The sequence below is a fragment of the Aspergillus glaucus genome (assembly GCF_001890805.1).
Source record: "Aspergillus glaucus CBS 516.65 unplaced genomic scaffold ASPGLscaffold_4, whole genome shotgun sequence".
Classification (NCBI taxonomy): domain Eukaryota; kingdom Fungi; phylum Ascomycota; class Eurotiomycetes; order Eurotiales; family Aspergillaceae; genus Aspergillus; species Aspergillus glaucus.
Window position 1 is genome coordinate 1,004,970 of NW_019170456.1, and position 24,424 is coordinate 1,029,393.

Here is a 24,424-nt window from a genome sequence, read left to right on the forward strand (position 1 = left end):
AGCCATAGGCGCGTTTTAAAACTGCAAAACAGCCTACATCTAGTGGCTGTAATAGATGAGACGCATGTGCTGGCATACAGATCGGTATAATCTTGTTTTGCTCGCAGATTTGGTCGAATTGAGGTGTAAGATGGCTACCAGGTTGCAATATAGGTCGTCGACCATAGTATTCATATGCCCATTTTTGACCAACAGTCTCTAGAGGGGCCTGGCCGCGCTGAGCAAGCAGAATATTGGCTATTTCTTGAACAGCAGTAGGGCTAGGCGCTGCGCCACGTGAATCCATTGACAAAATCCATTGAAGAAGCGTATACTCCTCAGTTTCAGTCAATCTGTGATTGTTTGCGCGCGTATCATGGCGATTGGTATGGCCAGCTAGACGGCGGCGGAGTGTAGCCTCAGGCACACTAAATCAACGCGCTGCTTCGCGCATAGAAGCAATTTGGTCTTTCTGAATAGCCTCAATAGCTAACAAGACCCTACCCTCCTGTTCGATCGATTTTCGAGAGGATTGAGAGCGATCTGGTGGCATGGTAGGCAATAAAAATAATGATTAAGGTGGTTGGGTGAGATTTGGTTGGATGGTGCGTCGCTCGCTTACATGCGTCGCTCGCTTACCGACCACGTTATCTTTTTTGTCACGGTGCCAGCCCGCCATGTATGCACGTGATCTGAACGTGATCCACACGAGATATCTCCGCGCGCTGATGCCGGTCCTGTTGCAGCTCTTCGAGCTGCATCTTGTCTATGTATCTGTAGATAGCCTGAAGCTAGAATATTTTTATATTTTAACACCTTTATAGACTGCCTTTATATTATAATATTTTAATTCACTCTTATTATTTAAAATATCTATATAATAGTCAGCTAAGGGTCTAATTTATATATATGGTAAGTAATTAAATTTTGTAAAATAGAAAAATATAAAAGTGAATATAATTATTTAGCAAGGACTTTTGCCCATTGCTCTTCTTAAAATCAAAGACCTAAAAAATATTAAATTAATATGGGGCCATCTGAAGAGATATACCTAATATTATTAAATATAATAATAAGTGTTATATATAACTAATAAAAATTATAATTAACACGAAGGTTCTAGCTTAATATTACAAGATACTTTTTACAAAATTTATAGTAAGATATGAGTTAATTAATATAAATAGCAGTAAGAAATAACACACACTTACTACTCTTACAGCATGCTGATTGATCTATTACTGCGGTGGCCATTGGCTGCCTGCAGGCCATTCTGCTGCTTTGCCCCAGTAAATTTCTCTCCATTATGATAATAGCTTTCCCCTACAACTGTTACTCTCTCATTTTTTTTTTTTTTGCTATTACTTTTAAACTTGTTTATTCCTTGTGACTCAAGTCTATTTACTAATATAACTTTTGATAACTATATTTAACTCCCATAATATCATACATTTACTTTTTTCCCCTGTCATCTCTTCATAGTTATCAGAACTTCGCTATCTATACTATTCTGCTGTCTACTACTCTTTATGGTACTTGATACTCTCCCCTGTTCCTTTTTCAGATCTGTTAAGACTAATGTATCTTCTTATTACTCATTATTTTTTTTCTTAATAATACTGTTGTTAACCCCATATCTATAATATAATCTTCTGATAAATAAATGCTTTAATATCTTATATAAACTTAATGGTGTTCTTTACTATTATAATTTATACTATTAGAAGTTATTTATGTCTATATTAGTAGCTTAATGACTTATTCTTTTACTTAAATTCTTAGATTTATACTTTTCTCTTTACTACTTCTATATCTTACTACTAATAATATTAACAGGAAGGAAAGTAAGATAAAATTAATTAAAAAGAAGTTAAAGGGATTCTATAATATAACTAACTGCAGGCCAGCAAAAAGGCATGCCAATCAGTCTGAGTATTAAACTAGATTTAAAAGATAACCCATAATTGAGATAGGAGTATTAGCTATTGGCTTATTACACAGTTATATTTTTGATAATAACTATCAGATTTAGCATTTTTTTACAATTAAATTGATTAAGCTAATATCTTACTCTCACTATATATATATCTGAGAGAATTGTCACGGAGCTCAGCTAGGATAATGGAACATCCTTCTCATGCCAACACGTGATGTATATACGTGACCAGACCGTCACAAGAATAATATAAATTTAATGCCAAGGGGCGACTAATGGATTTAATAGTATATATAGATTTTGTATATGTTAACTTGATAAATTTATAAGTTAATTACTAGCTTTATATTTATTATTGCTAAGATATTAATTACCCAATCCAGCTAAAAGTAGACAGTTACCATCTAAAGTATAATAATAGAGATAGAATATATAATTTATAAAGCAGCTAAATAAATAATATAAACTTTAAATATATTAGAAAGGAATCAGTTTATAGTAGAATATCTATCATCTATAAGAATAGTAAGGCATCATTAATCTCATCAAAAATCTAATAAACTATTTAAAGATGAAGTATATGGCAACTGACTTTTATACTATTTAAGAGTATATAGATAATAAAGGCTTTATCTTGAGCATTTAAATCCTGGTAAGAATAAGATAATAATTAAAGCTTTTATAAAGGCTATTTATACAGGTGCCTATATACAATTGCTTAATAGCATGGATATGAGTTAATAGAGACAATTGAAAAAAAAATTAATACTGTAGAAGCATGCGTTCAACTGCTACTTATTAATTTAACTAATTACTAATTATTATTTAATTAATTGATCTTATATCCACAGAAATCATACATGGAGAGCAATAAGAGTTAGGATAGATTAATAGTCAGTTTAATTAACAATACTAAAAGATCTTTTTAGGAGATGCTACTGTAGCCGGATGATACATGGTTAAGCACTCATCATATCACTTTGGTGACTATCAGATAGTCAATAGACCTCGGCATGGGTACCCAATGGGTAGGTCTCTGCCCATTACCCATACCTATAGGCCCATGGGTACCAATGTAGTACCCATTCCCACCCACGATGGGCGGGGACCCACTACCTATGGGTAACCCATCGAATATCCACGCATGCATAACTATCCTAATTAGGATGTATTATTTACTGATTCAGCGTAATAGGCTAAGTTATGTAAAAAACACATGATCTGGCTGGGTTGAGTCATGTGATCTATGCCAGTGATGCACCATGTTTTCTTTCTGAATCTCAGTTACTGGGGTATAAAGTGCCCTAGGTTTCCGCAACGATTTGGGGCCAGGGAATGCGCCACCAGTCTGTTTTATACTACCTCTGTGAAATCCTCGTTGACCCTAAGATAGGGCTGCCTCGTATTTATTATAGTAGGGGCCTGGATTTCCAACCTCGGGGTAAACCCTAAGTCATTAAAATAACACAAATTTCAAAGCAATACGTGGAAATTGTTTCGATTATAAAAATCTACTACAAATAAATAGCACCAGAAAAATGGCAGGGCTTATGGCACCAGAGGTAGAAGAAGATCAGATGATATGGAGTGGAAATGTAGACCCTCAGTCATCTGGCTTGCCAGTATCAACAGGGGATGCAGCAACTATCTGCGCAAATAGATTCTTGAACCAGAATTCAAGATTCCCCAATTCCATATATCGACAGAATGTTTCGTTTTCATTATCGAAGTCGCGAGCAACCCGGCCTCTCTGTTCCGAACGAAATTGTGAATAGAGGATCTGTGACTCCTGTTCACTCAGTATCACATCTACCGGCGAAATAGGAACATAGAGAGAGTTGTCATCTTCATGCCCTGTAAAATGGTCAGAAGCACCACCCCAAAAAAAAAAAAAAAAAAAAAAAAGACTTACGATCTTTTAGACACAAGACTAGTGTGTGAAACAGTGCAGTGTCATGAGCTTCATTACTCAAACCCTCAGCAGCAACTGTGCCCATGCCCTCCCAATTATCCCTGATCATGCATCTCCTCCACACCAGCTTTTGCAAAGTGCTAGTATATGACTGATCTCTTTGACTGCAGCACCCCAAACGTATAGCCCGCAGAGCTAAGTAAAACTCTTTCCCAGAAAGCTCGGATTGCTCATAATCAGGAGCCCGAGTAGTATCAAGTAACGTCAAGAGATCAACCAACTGGTCAATACCCACCACTTCTCGCGCAACCACCCTTGTAAGCGCGCGAGCAAGTACTTCATGGAGCGAAGGCCTATGTTCAGCGATATGCCTCCCGAACTGCTCTACTGCTAGGTCTATTTCAGCTTTTTGATCAATGGCATCTTGCAATGCCGGCGTAATGTGTGCATGAATGACTTCTTGAACGGCGTCTAGTTCGGCGTAATCTTCAACGCGCTTGATGTCACTCTGGTTTATGGAATCGTGGGCTGAACCTGTCTCCTCCAACGCAGCTAGACTTGAAAGTTTCGCCAAAGAAAGCTCGACACGGTGACTCCAGAGGTCGGATTCGTGTTCAATGGCCAAGTTTGTCAAACATTCAGCAGCAGTGCCGTAGTCATTTTCACCAACAACATCATTAATCCAACTCAATCGTTGATAAGCCGGATTCTTGCGTAAAAACCGAGTGATAAACGGCTGGAACTTTCTCATGGCAAATAATACACCGGACTGACCCATTGAAATCTGACGGGAAAAGAAAGCATTCGCCCAAGATTCACCAAATTTTTCGAAATAATGAGAGATTTTCCTGCCGAGTTCACCAGATTCCTTGTCGAGGACAACAGCATCGGGGCCATCTGAACTGGTTTCGGAGAAAAGCTGGCATTTCGTTTGGTCTTGAAGTTCAATTATGAGCTCCACTAGTGCACCCATATCTCGAAATTTCTCCGCCAAACTTATGGCACCATCAAGCTGCCCAATACCGGCTAACTTGAATAATTGCCATCTGCGTTGTTTGACATGTGACTGCTCAGCCGAGACAATCTCGTCCATTGACTTGGGGTCTCCTTGAGACGAAAGCCATCGAATTCGCTCGCCATGCATTTGACTCAGGACACGAAGTTGCCTAGCGCAGTTTTTGGCGATGTCTTCTACAACATCATTTGGCGGCGCATCGACAATAGACATTGTTTGTTGGATCCAGGCCATACAGCTCCCAAGCTCCAGATCTAACAAGTGCCCAGTTTCAACATAGGCCATATTATGGGACGTCCAAGGTTCTGGTAAATTCTCGTAGCCGGCCACCAGAACACCGTCCTCCAAAAACTCTTCGTTCAGGCCATAAAGACTAGCACGCTCATCTCGAAACCGGAAAGCTGTTTCCAATACCGCGAGTGAGAACTCACTCGCTTGGAATATTTGCTCCGCCATTCTCCGTCCTTGCTTTGATTGGCCTTTCTGGGGTTTTATGGCATTAAAAATCCATGGGATGATATGCTCCATTCTGTACGTATCGTGAAGGAACCAATGGCGGACATAATCACTATCACTATGTCGTGAATCGAACTTCGTCTTAAACTTTTCACTCATCTGGTCGATGACACGAGACAAGAAAGTTGGCCCATCAGTGTTCTTTCTTCTCAATTCCCCCTCTATCTTCCACATAGCCTTCTGCGCAGCGAGCTTTTCGGCTCCCCATATTAGTTCCGATCGAGTTAGACCATTGAAGGGCAAGCCACGCTGGGTAAGCAAAGATGCGAGATCATCGAGGGCTTTTGCTCGTGATCGTAAATTCTGATCAAGTGGGATGCCGGACGATGGAATGTATTTGGAACTTGACCGCAGTAATTCCCTGCAAATTTCGAGAGCCGCTTGTTCCAATTCATCGACTGGAAAATCCAAGCCTCCTTTACTGGCCAAATTCAACGGATTTCTTACCATAGTTCCATAAAATACGGCCTGTTCGAGTTTATGTTTGGCCGTTGTCACATGTTCTTCGTCGGTACCGTTTTGAGCGCGCCGGCGAGGCACAGCTGAGACGCGGACAACACCAAAACCTCTAACCATTAGAAAACATGCAGGTAGTGGATTATGGTAGGCTGCCTCCTCGAAACCGCTGCCCAGTAATTCATACTCGATGCCGGATCGGAGATCAATTCTATCACAGAAAATCGAAGGCAGTGGATGTGAGTCTTGCGGCGCTATTCTGTCATCAAATTGGGCCAACGACAATACAATAATGGATTGCCCAATGACGACAAAACCCGTATCGCCGGGTTCCGAAACAAACAGACGCAGTTTTGATTCATTTGATCGGGTATGATGCAAGTTTATGAGGCGAGTTGACAAAACACGCCCATCGTCAGATAAGATCATTCGAATTACCCATAGGCTTGTGGAACTAGATCCTTGCGGCAGTTCCACAACGAAGTAAAGTGGCCACTTTCCTGTCTCGGGGGCTTGTGATCCGCGAACATTACTGTCGTTGCCAGCACCAGAAGCTAAGTCGAGAATCTTGAGGGCATGATCACCAGATTCATCCGCCAAATTTGGACCAAGAGACTCGGCTAAGTGCTGCCTAATGTCGAATTGCTTTCTTAAGATGCTGCCGTTGCTCCAGTGCGTATCCCAGACTTCCACAAGGCCGCTCGCCGTAGCAATTATGATATCACGCTGACCGCGTTGACGAGACACGCCCGGCCTGGCCGCAGCAATCTCTTTTCGCCAGAAGCCACCCGCCAGAGCGTTCTTAATACCCCCCAGGAACCCCATGCTGCCACTTGTCGAATTCCGTAGAAAATCAGAAGCAATTGTCGGCTTCCCCTGGGAGCTCCTGACAGTTATCTGAGCCACTCTTCCTGATGAAAGCGTTGCAATAACACCAGACGGTTCTCCGCTGACTACCTCGGTGACATGCTCCCCATACAACAAGCCTGAGATAGAACCCTGCAGTCCATTCTGTTTATGCCTGGATAGTGCTAATGATATGGCACTCGACACAGTCTCCCAGTATACAATTTTTCCAGTGGAAGGTATGATCACCATTAAGCCCGGAGGGCCGGATGTAGCAGTCGATAGAAGGACCCCGAAAGGTGCTTCTGCGGTAGTATCTCTGCAGGACTCAGGCACTGATAGGGTGAAAACTTCAGCTGGGGAGGGTGACGAAGCAGAACTCGAGTAGGGCCAGATGATAGCATGTGATTGTGTCAGTACTAATGCATATCCGTGGCCGGTCCCGAAGGAGCATGTGAAATGCCCTGCTGATTGCGTTAGCAATAGATATATCATGCAAAGAAATCAGCGGCGTACCTGATTGGGATTCGCGTATTTGGTCTGGCAAGGCAGGCAATTGTGAAACTGTGTAGAGATTTGTCCTTGACTGCACATTCAGTTAATAACGATTATGATCTGGAGAATTCAGGAATATGGAAAAGACAAACAAGAACAACCGCTCCGTCAATGTCATTATCGTCATCTCGTTTGTCAGTTTTTTTTGGACCCCTGATCGCAATCTGCTTTTGGGCCCCTGTATTTTCAGTAGTCTCAGGTTTGGCTTTATCCGATTCAGATACCCCCAGGCCGACAGATTCACATTCATAGTCGCGTTCGATCCTGTCATTCTCTAACTCAGACTCGACATTTTCCTGGGCGGATCGCTGCCTCTTGGCTTTGTGTTGTTTGATGGATTCGCCGGAGCTTGTTCGCTGACGCCTTCGCGAACTGCGCAGAGAAGCGGTCGCTTTAGGTACGAACATCGCGTCGACCCTGGAAAGAATGACTGCGAAATTAAACCGCCATTCAAATGATATTATCCCAGCACATATAACCTGGCATTTGGGATCGAAGTCGGTTTATCGAGCGGAACGCAATTCCAATAATAGGTATCTGAATTATTTTGAAGGTACGGAGTACTTGTACGGGTTAAAATTGGGAACTGTGCCGAAGGCGGTGAGCGTTTACTATGAATACATATCGTACGGAGTACTCTGTACTCCATACGGATTCTGACTTTTATACATGTCAACAAAGGCAGCAATCCAACATCCAGACAATAAGAATTGATCAGATTTGGAACACCATAAAGTGGGTTGTGAGTTCTTTCTTTCTTCCTTAGACGGAATAATCTCAACGATCGAAATCCTGATACCATTTATTGTTACCTTTTGTTTGTGAAACTACAGAGTATAACTCTAATCTTATGAACATATTGGTCAACATTATCATCAACTCTTCAAATGCTGGAAGAGGCATCATACAATACGTAGTTAGTTAACTAAGTTGGACAGCTTAGCTAATTAGTAGCGCCCAATGACAAAGGCTTGAATTGAACTTACCAGGCGGAACAATATTATATATTCTGAATTTCAAATTATTACAATACATTACTCGGAACGGCCATGCTCACTCGTCTTTGGCCATTCACAAGCAAGCGTATTGTCACAATGAAAACCCATTTGTGACGAGGGAGCCGCAAGCCCGCAGCGTCTTTCCTCAACTATCATTCATCATTGCCACCAGTGCTTCAACGCCGACAGCCTCGGAATAGGTCTTTACTCAATTCTAAAAACGTCTGAAGGAGCTGTCCAGTTTACACGGATCAAGATAATTAGCCATGTTGCATCTACCAAAGCGCGCCATTCCTGGCGCTTTTTCTGGTGAGCACTTTGTTCTTCTTGACTTAGGTTATACTGACAAGAGTATCAGTGCGCACATGCCTCGCCCCGGGCCTTCACATTCAGCCAACAGCATCCCTGTCGACATCTTCGAGCAAGTCGGCCACTGCGCTTGAGCGTCAAGGGCATTCGGGCCAGCCGCTCACGGCATCTGGCAAAGTGCGAAGGGAAGTGCCTTTACCGAGTCAGGAGAAAAAGGAGGGTGCGATGCAATATGTCCTGTTTGTGCCCCCGGCCAGATTTAGACCCCAGTTTTCCGTGGGATACTAACCGCTCTTCCCGTGCACCTTAAGAACCACTCTCGATCAGGTGACCAACTGGGCTCGTCAGAGTTCCCTGTGGCCCATGACATTCGGACTTGCATGTTGCGCTCTTGAGATGATGCATTTGTCAACTCCCAGATACGATCAAGACCGCCTGGGAATCATTTTTCGAGCTTCGCCTCGTCAGTCAGATGTCATGATTGTCGCCGGTACCTTGACGAACAAGATGGCACCTGCTCTTAGGCAAGTTTACGACCAGATGCCCGACCCGCGCTGGGTTATTAGCATGGGAAGTTGTGCAAATGGTGGTGGTTATTATCACTACAGCTACTCAGTTGTCCGAGGCTGTGATAGAATTGTGCCTGTTGATGTCTATGTTCCAGGATGTTTGTGCCCATTGACCCTTTCACATAAATGGAGTTTAACGCTAACTTGGATTTCAAGGCCCACCCACATCTGAGGCATTGATGTATGGGATTTTTCAGCTTCAAAAGAAAATGAGGCACACAAGAATTACACGCATGTGGTATCGTCGTTAGTTTCTTTCTTAATTCGTTATGAGACACTGCAGCGTTTAGATAACTGTGTACACTATCCTGGACTAAAATATTTAAGAAATACCGGTTATGGCAGGGGCCATCTAATGCATGTCCGGCCTTGATCATATATGGACAGAAACATCTTGTTATCATTGTATCCGAAAATGTACAGTTCAGCATATTCCATAATTCTTTCTTCCCCCCCCCCCCCCAAAAAAAAAAAAACATCTTGACTCCATTTACATGGCTTGCAGAGTTTAGCTTTGAACATAGATGCATTTATTCAATTAGTCTAATCTATCTGAATCTCGATTATCCATTAACCACGACGCCGCCGTTGGGGTGCAAGCATTGGCCAGAGATGAAACTGCTGTCTTGACTTGCAAGGAAAACGAAGCATGTAGCAACTTCACTGGGCTGTCCTGGACGACCGATTGGCACGGCGTGAAACTGCTCCATTGCAGACGTATGCATTGTTGAAGGAATAAGAGGGGTCCAGACTAGAAGATTTGGTCAACACGTCTATCTGTTACAGCTAGGTAGTTAGGGACATACTTGGACCAGGGCAGACACAATTGACTCTTATGCCTTTACCAACTTGTTGGTTTGACAAACCTCGCGTAAACGCTACAATGGCTCCCTTGGTAGACGTATAGTCAAGGAGATCAGGTCGACCAATGTAATGGTTAACCGAAGAGCAATTGATTATAGTTGAGCCCCTTTTCATGTGAGGCAGGGCGTACTTGGAAAGATAAAAGAACGGATGAATGTTGGTATCGAACGTCCTTTCCCACTGATCCCTGTCGGCCTGTCAGCATCGTTTTCGTCAAGAAACTAGCCGTTCCATACTTACTCGGACAATTCACTGATGTCGCTAAGCATGTGCTGAAATGCAGCATTGTTGACGAGTATGTCGATTCCACCAAGGGACTGCAAAGCCACATCGATTATCTTTTTGCAGTTCTCCTTTTTTCGAAGATCAATAGCCAAGCAATGACATTCACGGCCGGCTTCTTGAACCTGTTTCTTGGTTTCCTGTGCATCTTTTTCTTCCTCTGGCAAATACACGATGAGACTCGATGCTCCTTCCATCGCAAAGAGTATAGCAATGGCGCGCCCGATTCCCGAGTCACCGCCAGTAATGATGGCTCTTTTACCATCCAACTTTCCAGCTGCCTTGTAAAGTTGGTATCCACCATCCTCCGTCGGAAGATGAGTTGACACAGGAGCTTCTTTTAGATCTGCCTGTAACCCAGGCTTCTCCAGGCGCTGGATAGGAACACGATGGCCTGCAGGGGTTTTCTAAGCCAATGCATTTCTTGTCATTCGGGCTAATTGCGCTTACCAGGCTGAAACTGAGATGGCATTGTGCTATGTCTTCCGGCTTTGTACGTCCGATAATGGTTAGTTTCTCAGCTTTGTTGACGATCCGTAGATTTGAAGTAGTTGTAACTGAACATAGAAAAGAGCAGGTTGCTCGTCAATTTATATTATTCTCATTCCATGAGAACCTGTAGGACCGGTCCTGTCGTCACAGTGACGTTGAACCTTCTGCGGACAATCAAACCCCAGGAAATAAAGACCGAGTACATAAACCAGGGTATTATTTTGCGTGTATAGACCTGCCTACCCGATTCATGGTTTTCCGCAATCGTAAGCATCACGGTTTCAATGGAGTGACGTTGTTCAGTCAGGTAATCGTGACAGGAATGTGTGCCTCATTATGATGATGATAGATCAAATATCGCTTTTGTCCCCCAGGATCACAATTATCGAGACATTAGTACGTCTGCAATGCTTCTCAACTGGTGTCAGTCACCTTTTTGTGCCGTACCATTGCAGCATTGATATTGATGACAACGTTCCTAGTTTCTCTCCCCCCCTCTTTTCTCTTTAAACGCATCATGTTTACTACTGCAGAGTGGTCTCGCATATATATCAATATTATTGTAGATATTCGCCACATTCCAACCTTTCATAATGTTTCTGCTGCCAGTCTTGCGCGAATATGCGTTTATGCAATTGTCGTGCCAGGTTCGTATAGTAGTACTACGGAGTACATGTAGACATCATCTGTACCCCCTTCTCACCGCCATTCTGACCGCCTGCTCACTGTCGCCTTTTTTTTTTTTTTTTTTTTTTTTCTTTTCTTTTCTTTTTTTTTTTTTCTGCTTCTTTAGCCCTTCGATTTTTTCGAGACCTACCCTCTCAGACCCCACCCTTTATTTGCTTCTGAGCAGGTGCATCTTTGAGTGTTCATATCGAAAGATGAGCCATTCGCTTCCGAATAACATTGAAGGATTAACCTCAATTGAACCCCTTCACTCGACATTGTCTACACCTTGGTCCTTTCTCCATCCGACAACAGAACTGCATGGTGCTATAACTGGATCGACCAAGTATTTCTTTGACACGATCGCATTATCCGTCAATAATTCACAGACATCTCGACTACAGAGCACCAGAAAACGCAAGAGATTCGAGCCCAGACAAGATCATACGGATCGGGTCTTGCAGTTGAAGCAGCTGTATGTGGAAGGGTTTACATCGGACCAAATATGGGAACAAGCCACACGGATTCTTGATTCAACTAGCAAAGAAATAGAGCGCGATAGTATCCATGCTAGGAAATCGGCCCGAGCCCCTTCAGCCGGCTCGGCCTCCGAGACCGAAGGACCTGGATACGAGTCAATAGAGGGCTCTGAAAATGAGTCGGTAATCGATCACGATGACATGAATACTGGCCCAGAGCCTAATGACTCTCCTGACGGTGAATTGGATACTGGGGGTGAGATCGATGAAGTGTCTGATGAAGACGCTGCTTCCGCTAGATCTGATGATGAAAGTAAACACGGCACATATACGGAAGATCGTTTCGGGTTGAATGATGGTTTCTTTTCGATAGATGACTTCAACGCGCAAGCTGAAGCTTTTGAAAGGGAAGACCTCAGAGGTGGGCCAACCGAAGAGGTCGATAGCGATGATGAAGATATCGATTGGCATGCGAACCCCCTTGTTCCGGGCAATGCAATGTCCGTTTCAAAAGGCCCATCAAAAGTAAACGGAACGGAAGATGAAATGAGTGATAGTAGTGACGAAGAGGGTCCTACGTTTGGGAACGCAAACTTGCAAGGCGACTTAGACTCGGAAGAGGACAGTGACAGTGCAGGCGCCGACGATGGAGACGGCGCTGGTTGGATTGACACTAGCGATATCAAATACACCGACTTCTTTGCGCCGCCTCCCCGAAAGGTCACAACAAAGAAGGCACGCCCACTCCCAAAGACGCAGCCTAATACGGCTAACCTCGATAACGATGTGGGCCGTGCAATGGCTGATGTTCGCCGCGATTTATTCGAAGACGAGGCTTCGGATAATGGGGTTTCTTCCGACGACAATGGAGACCCTAAAACGCAACGGTCAACGCATGAGAAACAACGGGCACATATTGCAGACGAGATACGTCGCCTTGAAGCCGCCAATGTCGCCAAGAAGGAATGGATGCTCTCTGGTGAAGCCAGGGCAGCCGAGAGACCCATGAATTCACTGATTGAGGAAGATCTTGATTTTGAGCGGATCGGGAAGCCAGTGCCTGTTGTCACGACAGAACTCTCAGAGAGCATTGAGGACCTGGTAAAGCGCCGCATTCTAGCCAAGGAATTTGATGAAATTATTCGTCGCCGTCCTGGTACTTCAGATGCCCAAGATGCACGGAAGCCGAGATTCGAGTTGGAGGACACGAAGCCTCAGCAAAGTCTTGCTGAAATGTACGAAGCTGACCATCTTCGTGCTACTGATCCCAATTTTGTCGATCCTAAAAACCAAAAGTTGGTGAAGGAACATGCTGAAATCACGAACTTGTGGAAGGAAATCAGTAGCCAGTTGGATACTCTTTCTAATTGGCATTACAAGCCAAAGGCTCCTCAAGCAAACATCAACGTCATTACGGATGTGTCGACTGTCATGATGGAGGAAGCGCGACCAACTGTTAGTGGTGCTGTGAATGATTTGGCAGCCCTCGCTCCGCAGGAGATCTATGCTCCTGGTAGCGATGGCAAAGCTACTGGAGAGGTTGTGTTGAAGACAGGAGCATCTGTTGCCAAAGACGAAATGACTCGCGAAGACAAGGCCAAGTTGAGACGACAACACAAGAAACAGAAAAAGGCTGGTACTGGACAGTCCAATCAACAGTCCAGTAAATCAGCCGAAAGGCAACAACTCGTGTCGGACCTGAAGCAGGGAGGTGTCAAGGTCATAGGGAAACAGGGTGAGGTTACAGATATCCATGGTAGCAAGGTTGATGGGGTAGGCACGAGAAATAGTGGTGATACGCTGAAGTTGTAAGCATTGCATTACTTGGTGTATATATAGACTTCTGAAATCACATTTCTTCTTCTGCGCTGTCTCTTCCCTCTCTCTCCGTCTCTCTCTTTTTCTTCTGTGTTGTAGGTTATAAGTTGTTCGGAATAAGCTGGCTAGTTGCTACATCAAGCTTTCTTCCTTTACTTTCATTTCTTCGCGATGCTATTTATTCAATTGTGCCCTCTATCTTCCACCTGCTTCGCTGTTTCTAGCGCGAATTCTATAAAGAAAGATGCTTTCGCGCTTGTAACTCTCGGCGTCGGGATCATCCTGGATTTCACTGATATCAAATATTTTCTTTGCCACTTTCAGAAAACGAACATCCGCTCGCCTACGTCTCTTGAAGCAAAAGTAGCATACTGAGTCGGGACCAATTAGTTCTTGGAGCGTCGTTATAAGACGTGGGAAGGCCGGTTCAAAATAAACGCAGTCAGCAGCCAATATAACAGCTGGGCGAGAAGGGATATCATCAGGAAGCGGCTCTCCCCAGCTTAAAACTATAGCTTTGACGAGCGGCGAGAGGTCGTTGAGTTTGATGTTCGTTTCCATCAATGGAAGCATCGGTTCTTGGTCGGTAAGGTAAATCGGGGATGGCCCAACAACGCAGCCGCGAGCTACTGCCAAACCGACAAGGCCGCCTCCAGCTCCCAGTTCAACACTACCTCAAAATTTCAGCTAATAATCCAATTAATCATGTTGATGGAGATTACAGACATGGATTTATTAGCAAGATCTGACTTGTGTTGGCGCAGAAGATACTTGGCCAGAACCATCCCAGCCGGCCAGAGTTTGCCTCCACATCCTTCGGAAAGATCCTCCTTGAGGAACAGAGGATCATTCAGAAGGCCATCAAATGACACACTGCTATTTCCAGCTTCTTGCGACTTTCTTATTGGGACCAAAGACTCGCTGACATCGAAGGGATCAGTTGAGTCCGCTGATGCGGGGCTAGGATCGCGACCCTCCATGCAGGAACAAGTGAGGGGAGGGAATGGAAAAATGGAACCAAGACCTTCCAAAAGAATGTGTGTGTGTGTATGTGTAATCAAAGACTTGGTGTGAACAAGGTGCAAGTGTTGATGGTAGTAGATGCATGAAGAGGGGCACCAAAAAAAAAAGAAAGAAAAAAATTAAAAGAGTACAGAGTAGAGAGTGCTAAGTAGTAATCATCAGGCCACCATTATCATGGAAATAGATGGGTTAATTCCATGATATCCTAGACATTGTTCTTGTCTAGGTCTGACCTTACAATTCCATAGCATAACATTTCATATTGAATTCACATTAACAATGATGTTCACGTGATGGGTGCTACTTGCGTCCTCAGAATGATGTCATGTCTTCTTTAAGCACTTCCGATCTTCCCCCCACATTGCCATCTACTTTCTGTTCGCGTCCACTCAGCCCGATCATTGGTCCAAAGTAATAGTATTACTCCATAGCAGGTTCTACTTCCATTTCCCCATATATAGGATGCACTTTTTCAATCATGTCAACGTCATTGCCAGCTACTTCTGAACGCGGCTGCCAAGATGACGATACCATATCACCTTCAAAAGCTCATCCATTTCCTGCTGCAATTCTATCCATTCCTTCTATTCTCTACTAAAGACACGTTTTTATCAGAGCCGTAACATATATATCTCTACTTGATTGATCTTTCAAGATGACGACTCTTCACTGTGAGTATTTCAATGGTCTGAAAGGCTATATGTTGCTAAGACATGATGATCAAGACTTGCCTCCCGTGAAGCCCTCTGCCATTGCGATGGGTACGGTCTTCACCCATACAGCTTCCTTGGGTATCCTTGCGCCGGTCTTCGGCGACACCTACCACCGTGCCCAGGCAGCCAATTCTAAAGAAGAATTCATCAAGTCCAAAGAAGCTGCTGGAGCAGCAGCCGCCTGGGGCAGTTCTTTCGTCGGAAGTGCTGCCCAGACGTACGGAGTGGCAGCCTTAATCAATGCAACTGGAACTCTGAGCTACAAGGGCGCGGCCTATCTGGGAAGCTTGATCTTCATGGCCAGTTCTGCTCCAAGTGTGCGTTGTCTTGCCTGCGTCTTTTGCCAATTGTTACATGCTGACCCTTTCATTCTTCCCGCGCGAGAACAGTTCATCAGCCAGGTATTTACGGAGAAGCGGCCTCTAGATACTGTGGCCGTGGGAGCCGTCAGCAGGGCTTTCGAAACAGTCGGACTGAGCTTGTTCTTGACATGGTGGGGTACCCGGACCAACCCCTTTGACTAGAGGCGCATCAAAAAGGCAAAGGAAATGTGATCATCGTCTGTTATGACCACATTTCTTCCTATATCAATTTTCTTAGCTCTCTGAATGAATATGCAATTATCTATCGTGCACCACGCAAAGGAAAGAAAGGAATCTATACAACTCGGACTCCATCAGATTCTCTCGCTCTCGCTCGTTCTCTCTGGTTTATTATCTATCTATTTTTTTTACCTTTTTATTTCTCTCATGCATGCTGATAGCATCTTGTCGCCCCTAGCCCTAATATATATAGGCAAAAATTACAGTGGTATGGTGCTGTAATTTTTGAAAAAACAAAGGTGTCCATTGTAGGAAAAGTCTATAACACAATTAAACGAATGTGCGGCAGGGATACCTATTTTAAGAGGCGTTAGCACTTGAGTTCAACAGGGAGGGAGAAAATTCAACATACACTTCAGGGTAGCCGTTGTCGTGGTCAAGCTGGTACTTTGTTGCCGATGCATTCAGATTACAAGGCGTCGGCGGCAGGCCATTAGGGCCAAGAACACCCTGAATGCCCTTTTTGTCTTTCTCAAAATGAGCAGCCAAACCACGTTGTTCGCCTTCCTGCTTGACAGAAACCAGTTGTTTTTGCCCTGCTTCTCCAATCTGCAAGACGTCATCCTTTGGCGCAGCCTGGCTTCCAACGGTAAGCAGACCCACAGCATCTGCTTGATTCACAGTGCTGAGCCTGGGGTAGTTCCTTCGGGCATCCCGTTTCCAGTAGGGATTGTCGGCAATGTCACCGGCTGGCGCAGTTACGGGGTCATCGTAAGTTAGAGGCGAAAGACCTCCGGGTGTAGGAAGACGATAATGAGCATTCAATGGGATACCGGTGGATCGTTCGGGCGCAATGGACAGTAGGCGACGGATACGTTCCCAAATTCCGTAGGATTGGACAGTGTATTTCTAAAAAGACAGTCGTTTAGAAAAAAGCAGCGCACTCGATAGAAACCAAAGATATACAATCCAGACCAGAGTTGAATTATCTTACCTTATGAACGGAAACCGCGTTCGAGGCGGATTTGGCTGCTTTCAAGATATCGCGAGCCATGATGGGCGAAGACGTTGACCTACATGTGCCAAGTCAGTAATGTCACCCCCAACTTGCCGCAAAAGGTACGACGTAAGAAAACAGACAATTCAATTCAATCGGTCAAAACATTACCTTTTTTTTTTTTTTCAAACCGCCTCCAAAGTCGAGATGTCCAGTAACTTGTAGTGTGATACGGCGGACATTCATTAGGAAGCGCTGATAGCCGACGCCACGAGCGGAACAATGGTATTTCCACCCGCACGGACAGCGAACAGGCATGCAGTGAATTCTAAGCATCCTGATCTACGGAGTACTATATACACATCTATTATTATAATTATTATTATGAACACCGCATCGTTGAGAACCAGACATGATGTAAAGAGACCACTATTTGGTGAATCTCACACTGGAATACTAGTACTGTATATTGAGACAGATGTAGAACAATTCATGAGCTACCTCTTTTTTTTTTTTTTCTTTCTCTTCTCCCTCCAAATACTCCCTTGCCCTTCTAATCCTCATCCTTGCCCTGTGCTTCAGCATCCGTTTTGGGGGTTCCTTCGACCTGCTCCGCAGGAACCAGTTTTTGCACAGCATCGACTGTCGCATCTGGACCACCGGCCTGGCGAAGCAAGACCTTACCTTGTTTATCCACAGAGAAGACGCCTCTGACGGTACCTTTCGGTACTTTCTTGGATCCAATGGCGCTAATCAATGTAGCGCTGGTATCGCAAAGGAGAGGATAGGGTAAAGTTTGCTTGGACTTGAATGTAGTATTTGCCCTGGGCGAATCGGCTGACAGACCGTAAATTGATAGTCCAGTTGATGTCAAATGATTGTACTTGTCGCGAAACAGACAAGCTTGCTTTGTGCCTTTCATATTTTGTGAAGAATGAGTTTCTCTGCAGTAAACCACTGGGCATCTCTAAATAGGAATCCCAAGCTTGCACTCGGCACTTGGGACTGGTGTGAGGATAAACTTACAACCAGGGGTTGATGCTTTTGGATAGGTAAATAGAACAACACCAGATTTGCTTGTCGCTACAAGCTCTTTAAGATTTGTTTTCGTGCCGTCATTTGTCTCAATTTCGCCACCGAATCCGTCCAGAGCAATGGTATCGCCGACATTGGGAACTCCAGCAAGTGAATCAGCGTTTGTGGCATCGTTCGTTTTTCTCGTCTGGCGATCTGAGGAAGATGTCTCTTCTTTCTTGCCTCTCTTGCCTTTTGTCTCTGTGATATTAGGCTGTATAGGTGCTTTGCGCTTTCTGAGCTCGACCATATTGAGGGGGAAGTGAGGTCGGTGTGGGAAAGAGAACAGAAAAGGTGAAAAGTGTGTACGGAGTACAACAAAATGCGGAATAATAATAGTACAGTAATATGTATGTACGGAGTATGGGGCACATACGATACAAGATTATTATTATGGAGCAAAAGGCTTTTCGAAACCTCTAGATTCAAGGCGCTAGTGATCTAGACTCGGCATTACCCTGGAAAATTGAGGTGACAGCGGCTCCATGGTAATCCTTTGCTCCAGGTGGAATCCATTATTGCAAATAGCTTGTCAGTCCTTCAAAAACACTTTCGATCATGTTGAATTGTGATAGGTCTTGATAATATGTACGTACAAGTACTGGATTACTCCGTACCCCTGTACTAGCGAACAAAATTAGTATCAAGCCGTTCCGTTCCCTTGTACCGAGTATTACGGTAACCATGGATGGCCGGCGTTCTTTGCTTTTCTGCCGGAAGATCCCGACATCGGAACCAGGTCTCGTGCATTAAAAATTTCTCCCGCTTCTCAATTCTCATTGCAGGAGAGCTGCGATCGCCATCCACATCCCATCATCCAATATCGCCATCATATATCATCTAAGCTTTATATCACTACTAGGACTATTTCAATTCTTCTGTAGTTGAGCAATCCGACTCATTACTCTCCTGAATTTGTTACTCCTGAGTTTTCACTTCGACTACCGCACTGCAATCATAATAACATCGATTTAAATCGGTTAATCCGTGCCACGGCACGTCCAACATCAAGCGCTGTCAGTCTAGAGGCCTTCCTTTCATTGCCTAACAACGGCATCTTCTCGGACGAGCAATCATGAAGGTCTTCTCTTCCAACTGCACCTTCGACTATTCCTGGAACGAAGTTTCGACCGCGAACTGGCGCAAGTACTGCCCATGGAATGACAAGTCAACCCATGTCGTGGGGGTGGACACTCTTTCTCGATCAGTCGATCAAGCGACTGGCATCGTAAGTTGCCCTGCATTTTCAGGTTGTTATTTTGAGTAATCCCAATTGACATCGCTGCTGTACATAGTTGCGTACGGAGCGCCTCATCACATGTGATCAGTCCGTGCCACAATGGGTATTATCATTGTTCGGAGGGAGCGCTACATCTCATGTCTACGAGATTTCCTATGTCGACCCAATCGCGAAGAAAGTTACCATGTGCTCCAGCAATCTTACCTGGTCCAACGTTCTCAACGTTCAAGAAACTGTGATATACCGACCTTCACCGTCAAAGGCAAACTCCACCGATTTTAATCAAGAAGCCAAAATCACTGCGCTTTGCGGTGGCTGGCAGAAGATCAAAAACAAGGTAGAGGAAGCAAGTGTGGAAAGGTTCAGTCAAAACGCCAAAAGAGGACGAGAAGGCTTCGAGGCGGTACTCGAGATGAGTCGACGGGTCTTCGGCGAACAACGCGAGCACGAAAAAAGGCAGCTACAGTCGTGAGCAGTCTAGACATCCGTTTACATCCGCATATTAAGCGACTTGCATATCTCGGCGTCGGTTTCTAATACTTCTTGTTTCGGTGGTCGTTTCTCTTTTTTTTCGGTGGCCGTGGCCAATGTTCATACGATTATCACGTTTCCACTTTCATGAGACTTGTGTTTCACAAAAGTTGTTTAGATATCCCTTGGTTTGTTGGTCAATGTGTATTTGTTCCCATTTCGGGACTTCTGTACAAAAAGATTAGAACAGAGAATCTGATAGATAAAAGCATTATTAGGATATTAGTGTCGACCCGACTAGCTCCGCAGCAGTAACTATAGCTTCTGTGAATGTGTCTTTCGAAAGAGCTTCTACCTGTACATCGACGCTCTTAATACTCCGTTCCCAACCAGTTAACGCCCATTATACCGCCTATGAGAAGGAAAAGAAAGAAAAAGGAAAACGAAGGTGGCGATCAGCCCAGGAGTCCACCCAAAACTACACGACTGACACCAGTCACCTCGTTTCTGGCACTACTGCGACTGGCGTCTTCGAATTCTCGCACCACACCGGCCACCATGATCTTTCGAAGTTTTGTATCCGCCTTGGAGAACATTTCGCCTAGAGAGACAGTGCATACCGAAGGAGTTGATACCAGAGAAACCAATCGAGTGTAGCAATCAATCAAAACATCACACAGGGTAGCAAAAGTTTCGAAAAAATCCGGCTCGAAGGGGAGCGACGGCGTTAATAGATAGGAATACTCCTCCCCTGGAAGGAGTTCAGATGACTCTGTCTGAGGAAATGAACTGACAGTCGCAGCTGTCGTCGCAGATGGGGCGATATTCCCTGCCATTGCTTTTAAATCAGAAGGATCGCTGGATTGCATGGGCAGTCCAATCTCTGTTGCCGAGCTAGCTCTTCTGACCTTTGTCCCTGCGTGTGCTGCTCGCTTGAACATCTGTGGAATACGCGCTCTGGCTAGCGTTGACGACGAACTCCCGTCAGGTGGGTGTACTTGCTGGAAGGCTTCAAATTCCAGCAGTAGCGCATTTAGGGCACGCAGGTATTCGGAAGGCGTTGAATTGACGTCCAAAATCGGCGGTAATGACAAACCAAGTAGAAGGTAGTTGACTGCACGACGAGACAGCTTCCGAGTCTCGAAATAAGACATGCGTCCCAGGTCCGCCCGGGAGAAGTGAACTGTGTTGAACCAGTATACGCGCCCCTCATGACTGCAAAGCCTATTAGCACTTAAAACGAGATCGCTCTCCTGAAGAATAAAGACAATGTGGACAAACTGACGCTTTCCGAAGATAATCCAAAGTAGATATCCGTTTCGTTGCCATGTCATGGATGTGCTGGTATATTGCGCCAGCGCTTTGTGGTCCGAGTGTGCCTCCTCCACTCGTTAGAGGAGGAGGGATAGTCCCATGTGTACTTTCTTGTCCCACGCTTGATTTTGCGGTATCTCTTCGAGTCAAACTTGGGCCGAACGTGGACGAAATCATCTTTGCCGGCGTCTAATTGCGTACACAGAGGTTTGGTTTGGGGATAAAGAATCAGAAGGCTTCTGTCGCCTTCTTATCACTCGCATCCGGGTCTGGAATAATATTTGACGTGCTATAAGTACTGTAGTAAACCGTATGATTGAAAGTATGCTGTAGGGTAAGTAGTATTCTGCAGAGATCTGGAGAAAGTTTCTCCACATTCATTAACTAGCCCCTCCCCCCTTTATTGTGTATTTCTTGAATGTACTCCGTACTCTGTGTATGTTCGCTATACCATTTGATATTTTACGTAGTTCCTCTGTTTAACCTGAGCTCATTGAAAACAATCTACATATTTCTTATGTAGTGTATCGATGAGTTCTTGTGTGTCAAGATCGATATAGATATGATTATCAGGGCCCCTCCAAACACGGAATAGTAGTAGTACCAAGCTAGTTAAGTTACTCCGTAGTCCACTGCCCCTCCACTTTATCTTCCCTCTTTCTGTAAACATACTCATTTCTCACACTCCAGTGGTGCCTCCCAGTCCAGAAGCATACTCCGAAATCAAAATTGCCGAAAGCGCCTTCCCATCCAGTCTGCACAACATGAGCACATCCCTCGAGGAGCCTGCCCCTCTACCAGGGAACTGGCCCGTGGACCCCCAGGAGGATACGCCCATTTCAGAGGATCGTGTTTGGGTCGACGGATGTTTTGACTTTAGCCATCACGGTGAGAAGTCAATCCCATTCATCCAGCATGAAGATAGATCGATCCTCTAATTCCCAATTCTCTCTGTAGGACATGCGGGAGCTATGCTTCAAGCCCGTAAGCTAGGCAAAGAACTATTCGTCGGTGTACATTCGGACGAAGCAATCCTGGAGAATAAGGGACCAACGGTGATGACTTTGGAAGAACGGTTAGTTTACTGGGTCGCTTTTACTTCGTTCTCCCCTTCCCACTCGTCAACCCCCCTGTACGCTGACATCGATTCTTATATCTGGTATTCAGTGTCGCTGCAGTAGAGGCGTGCCGCTGGGCGTCTCGGTGTATTCCCTGTGCCCCATACGTAACTTCGCTTCCCTGGGTGTCTCATTACGGCTGCCAGTATGTCGTTCACGGCGACGACATCACCTCTGACAGCAATGGTGACGACTGTTACCGGTTCGTCAAGGCAGCAGGACGCTTCAAAGTGGTCAAACGAACCCCTGGGATTTCTACAACAGATCTCGTTGGCCGTATGCTATTGTGCACCAAGAGTCATTTCATCAAATCCGTCAAAGCTACGCTTGCCGGGGAAGAAGGCTCTAGAAACTGGGAGGAACGAAAAGAATCCGCCGCGGATCTCATGCAACGGATCGCAGATTATGCCACGGATGAGACTGGACTACAACCTGGACCCCAGGTTTCGACTTGGTCTGGTTCGAGTCTAGCCAAGCTTGACGGCAATGTTGAAGAAGCAGGGTCATTTGAAAGTTTTGTCCATGGGAAACCCCCAAAGCCAGGGCAACGAATCGTTTACGTTGACGGTGGCTTTGACCTTTTTTCATCTGGCCACATCGAATTCCTTAGACAGGTCTTAGCCCAAGAGGAGACAGAAGGTCACAAGCGTGGCTGGTATAACCCTGAACAGAAGAAAAGCAGATTGGAAGAGTCCGGCGAGGACTATCCTCCGGCTTATATTATTGCTGGTATCCATGATGATGATGTGATTAACAAGTGGAAGGGACTCAATTACCCGATCATGAACATCTTTGAACGTGGCCTCTGTGTCCTCCAATGCCGTGTAAGTCAATATAATTCACTGTTCTGAACAGCGCTTCAGTATGATGTTGACTTAAGAGCCAGTATATCCATGCCGTCGTCTTTTCGGCTCCGTTTTCTCCGAGTCAACCCTACCTGGAGAACATGCCATTGGGTGCCCCCGACGCCGTTTATCACGGCCCAACAACGTTCATTCCGCTAACATATGATCCCTATACTGCCCCAAAGAAAATGGGCATCTTCAGGGAGATCGAGTCTCATGCCTTCCAGCATGTGAATGCTGGCGAGATTGTTGATCGAATTTTAAAGAGTCGAGAAGCATATGAAGAAAGGCAACGCGCCAAACTGCAGAAAGGCGCCATCGAGAACTTGACCAAGGCAAAGGAAGAGACAGCATAATGACTGCCGTTCATAGTTTTACGCAGGAAAACAGACTAGCTGTAAATAGTTTCAACAACGACATACCTGCTATTTCATAATAAAGTCGCCATCAGTTAAATACAGAGCAAAACGCAGTTGAAGTCAGTTCTTGTATGAAAATATTAGGCACGTGCAACATCATGCCTAAGCCTGTAATATAGGGCTGGAATATGCGCTGCGACACATGGAAGAGTAAGAGTGCATGCTGCAAATGCTTCCCAGGAAAGAATGCAGTAACAATCATCAAATTAAACTGTCAATACAGACATATTCATACAAAAGAAGAGAAGGGGCATGGTGCCGGAGTGTCTAATCGGCAGCTACCAGAACTGACTTCTCTTCAAGCAGTTTTGCGAGCTCTCCATTCTGGTGCATCGACATAAGGATATCGCATCCGCCAACAAAATCTTTGTTCAAATACAATTGCGGGATGGTCGGCCAGTCCGAGTATTCTTTAATGCCTGGTGATATTGCAAAGTGACATGGTCAGCTCCATGCATCTCAGTTGAACTATGATGGAGGCTCTTAGCTTACCTTGTCGCAATTCAAGATCCTCCAGGACATTGAATGCAACGAATTTCTTGGGGTCTACACCCTGCAGGCCCAATATCTGGATACTAGCTCGTGAGAAACCGCATTGTGGGGTCTCGGGCGTGCCCTTCATAAACAACACGACGGGGGCGGTAGCAACTGCCTTATCAATCGCCGCTCTCGTGTCGGTAGACAGCAGGCGTGCATGGAGGGTAGAGGGCAGCTGGAAAGCAGCAGTGCGCGGCTGCACGAAGTTCGCCGGCCGGGAAAGTGGTCGGAATACCTTGGAAGGCTTCAGTGTATGTTCATCCAGATCCCGGGATTACCCAAAGTACACTTACCGATGCGAATGCTGTCCTCGAAAACATAATTTAAAAAAGCTCTTGGTTAATGGGTGTCTCGGACTAAAAACAACCAAAACTGCGATTCAAAAAGGTTTGGTATTGATATGCAGACTGCAAGTACGCCACTAACTAACTAAGAATAC

The 24,424-nt window shown here is 44.9% G+C and overlaps 11 protein-coding genes across 11 annotated transcripts; 5 read left to right on the forward strand and 6 right to left on the reverse strand.

The window, feature by feature from the left end:
• Positions 1-3,518: 3,518 nt before the first annotated feature.
• On the reverse strand, positions 3,519-7,622 carry ASPGLDRAFT_120534 (putative nuclear pore complex subunit Nup133; the record flags this gene model as incomplete). The annotated part of the gene is made up of 4 exons (XM_022540144.1): positions 3,519-3,769; positions 3,828-7,124; positions 7,177-7,246; positions 7,308-7,622. The coding sequence occupies 4 exons, from the start codon at positions 7,620-7,622 to the stop codon at positions 3,519-3,521; spliced, it is 3,933 nt and encodes a 1,310-aa protein (XP_022403955.1).
• A 639-nt stretch (positions 7,623-8,261) lies between these two features.
• ASPGLDRAFT_43789 (NuoB/complex I 20 kDa subunit family protein) lies at positions 8,262-9,543 on the forward strand. Its single transcript, XM_022545884.1, has 4 exons — positions 8,262-8,522; positions 8,572-8,761; positions 8,834-9,189; positions 9,248-9,543. Exons 1-4 carry the CDS (start codon positions 8,480-8,482, stop codon positions 9,340-9,342), a joined length of 684 nt encoding a protein of 227 aa, XP_022403956.1. The 5' UTR covers positions 8,262-8,479; the 3' UTR covers positions 9,343-9,543.
• A 111-nt stretch (positions 9,544-9,654) lies between these two features.
• ASPGLDRAFT_32994 (oxidoreductase, short-chain dehydrogenase/reductase family) lies at positions 9,655-10,709 on the reverse strand (the record flags this gene model as incomplete). Its single annotated transcript, XM_022544247.1, has 4 exons — positions 9,655-9,842; positions 9,898-10,142; positions 10,196-10,631; positions 10,688-10,709. 4 exons carry the CDS (start codon positions 10,707-10,709, stop codon positions 9,655-9,657), a joined length of 891 nt encoding a protein of 296 aa, XP_022403957.1.
• A 613-nt stretch (positions 10,710-11,322) lies between these two features.
• ASPGLDRAFT_23294 (rRNA-processing protein MPP10) lies at positions 11,323-14,067 on the forward strand (the record flags this gene model as incomplete). The annotated part of the gene is made up of 3 exons (XM_022543268.1): positions 11,323-11,376; positions 11,743-13,682; positions 13,917-14,067. The coding sequence occupies 3 exons, from the start codon at positions 11,323-11,325 to the stop codon at positions 14,065-14,067; spliced, it is 2,145 nt and encodes a 714-aa protein (XP_022403958.1).
• A 1,303-nt stretch (positions 14,068-15,370) lies between these two features.
• ASPGLDRAFT_32997 (DUF1761 domain-containing protein) lies at positions 15,371-15,952 on the forward strand (the record flags this gene model as incomplete). Its single annotated transcript, XM_022544248.1, has 3 exons — positions 15,371-15,386; positions 15,441-15,745; positions 15,818-15,952. The coding sequence occupies 3 exons, from the start codon at positions 15,371-15,373 to the stop codon at positions 15,950-15,952; spliced, it is 456 nt and encodes a 151-aa protein (XP_022403959.1).
• Positions 15,953-16,300: 348 nt separating this feature from the next.
• Positions 16,301-17,024, reverse strand: ASPGLDRAFT_23296 (putative NADH-ubiquinone oxidoreductase 21 kDa subunit; the record flags this gene model as incomplete). The annotated part of the gene is made up of 3 exons (XM_022543269.1): positions 16,301-16,325; positions 16,383-16,879; positions 16,965-17,024. The coding sequence occupies 3 exons, from the start codon at positions 17,022-17,024 to the stop codon at positions 16,301-16,303; spliced, it is 582 nt and encodes a 193-aa protein (XP_022403960.1).
• Positions 17,025-17,163: 139 nt separating this feature from the next.
• ASPGLDRAFT_43795 (thioredoxin peroxidase DOT5) lies at positions 17,164-18,538 on the reverse strand. Its single transcript, XM_022545885.1, has 2 exons — positions 17,994-18,538; positions 17,164-17,882 (listed from the first exon to the last, which is right to left on the reverse strand). Exons 1-2 carry the CDS (start codon positions 18,289-18,291, stop codon positions 17,521-17,523), a joined length of 660 nt encoding a protein of 219 aa, XP_022403961.1. The 5' UTR covers positions 18,292-18,538; the 3' UTR covers positions 17,164-17,520.
• A 483-nt stretch (positions 18,539-19,021) lies between these two features.
• ASPGLDRAFT_1154901 (putative mitochondrial protein sorting (Msf1)) lies at positions 19,022-20,040 on the forward strand. The gene is made up of 4 exons (XM_022539694.1): positions 19,022-19,269; positions 19,337-19,826; positions 19,882-19,956; positions 20,022-20,040. The coding sequence occupies exons 1-2, from the start codon at positions 19,117-19,119 to the stop codon at positions 19,751-19,753; spliced, it is 570 nt and encodes a 189-aa protein (XP_022403962.1). The 5' UTR covers positions 19,022-19,116; the 3' UTR covers positions 19,754-19,826; positions 19,882-19,956; positions 20,022-20,040.
• On the reverse strand, positions 19,948-21,397 carry ASPGLDRAFT_43798 (uncharacterized protein). Its single transcript, XM_022545886.1, has 2 exons — positions 21,038-21,397; positions 19,948-20,967 (listed from the first exon to the last, which is right to left on the reverse strand). The coding sequence occupies exons 1-2, from the start codon at positions 21,241-21,243 to the stop codon at positions 20,208-20,210; spliced, it is 966 nt and encodes a 321-aa protein (XP_022403963.1). The 5' UTR covers positions 21,244-21,397; the 3' UTR covers positions 19,948-20,207.
• A 109-nt stretch (positions 21,398-21,506) lies between these two features.
• On the forward strand, positions 21,507-23,385 carry ASPGLDRAFT_80135 (ethanolamine-phosphate cytidylyltransferase; the record flags this gene model as incomplete). Its single annotated transcript, XM_022550056.1, has 4 exons — positions 21,507-21,954; positions 22,024-22,141; positions 22,234-23,008; positions 23,065-23,385. The coding sequence occupies exons 1-4, from the start codon at positions 21,831-21,833 to the stop codon at positions 23,383-23,385; spliced, it is 1,338 nt and encodes a 445-aa protein (XP_022403964.1). The 5' UTR covers positions 21,507-21,830.
• Positions 23,386-23,715: 330 nt separating this feature from the next.
• ASPGLDRAFT_33003 (monothiol glutaredoxin GRX5) lies at positions 23,716-24,305 on the reverse strand (the record flags this gene model as incomplete). Its single annotated transcript, XM_022544249.1, has 3 exons — positions 23,716-23,867; positions 23,941-24,220; positions 24,279-24,305. The coding sequence occupies 3 exons, from the start codon at positions 24,303-24,305 to the stop codon at positions 23,716-23,718; spliced, it is 459 nt and encodes a 152-aa protein (XP_022403965.1).
• Between the last annotated feature and the right edge of the window lie 119 nt (positions 24,306-24,424).

What these genes read in the sequence shown, in the direction of transcription:
- ASPGLDRAFT_43789 (XM_022545884.1), top strand. Translation starts at nt 8,480, where the DNA reads ATGTTGCATCTACCAAAGCGCGCCATTCCTGGCGCTTTTTCTG. An exon ending in CATTCCTGGCGCTTTTTCTG is followed by an intron (nt 8,523 to 8,571) that starts GTGAGCACTTTG and finishes CAAGAGTATCAG; the next exon opens with TGCGCACATGCCTCGCCCCG. An exon ending in TGATGTCTATGTTCCAGGAT is followed by an intron (nt 9,190 to 9,247) that starts GTTTGTGCCCAT and finishes TTGGATTTCAAG; the next exon opens with GCCCACCCACATCTGAGGCA.
- ASPGLDRAFT_43795 (XM_022545885.1), bottom strand. Translation starts at nt 18,291, where the DNA reads ATGGTCGAGCTCAGAAAGCGCAAAGCACCTATACAGCCTAATATCACA. An exon ending in AAAAGCATCAACCCCTGGTT is followed by an intron (nt 17,883 to 17,993) that starts GTAAGTTTATCC and finishes AAAATATGAAAG; the next exon opens with GCACAAAGCAAGCTTGTCTG.
- ASPGLDRAFT_1154901 (XM_022539694.1), top strand. Translation starts at nt 19,117, where the DNA reads ATGAAGGTCTTCTCTTCCAACTGCACCTTCGACTATTCCTGGAACGAA. An exon ending in TCGATCAAGCGACTGGCATC is followed by an intron (nt 19,270 to 19,336) that starts GTAAGTTGCCCT and finishes TGCTGTACATAG; the next exon opens with TTGCGTACGGAGCGCCTCAT.
- ASPGLDRAFT_43798 (XM_022545886.1), bottom strand. Translation starts at nt 21,243, where the DNA reads ATGATTTCGTCCACGTTCGGCCCAAGTTTGACTCGAAGAGATACCGCA. An exon ending in TTGGATTATCTTCGGAAAGC is followed by an intron (nt 20,968 to 21,037) that starts GTCAGTTTGTCC and finishes TAGGCTTTGCAG; the next exon opens with TCATGAGGGGCGCGTATACT.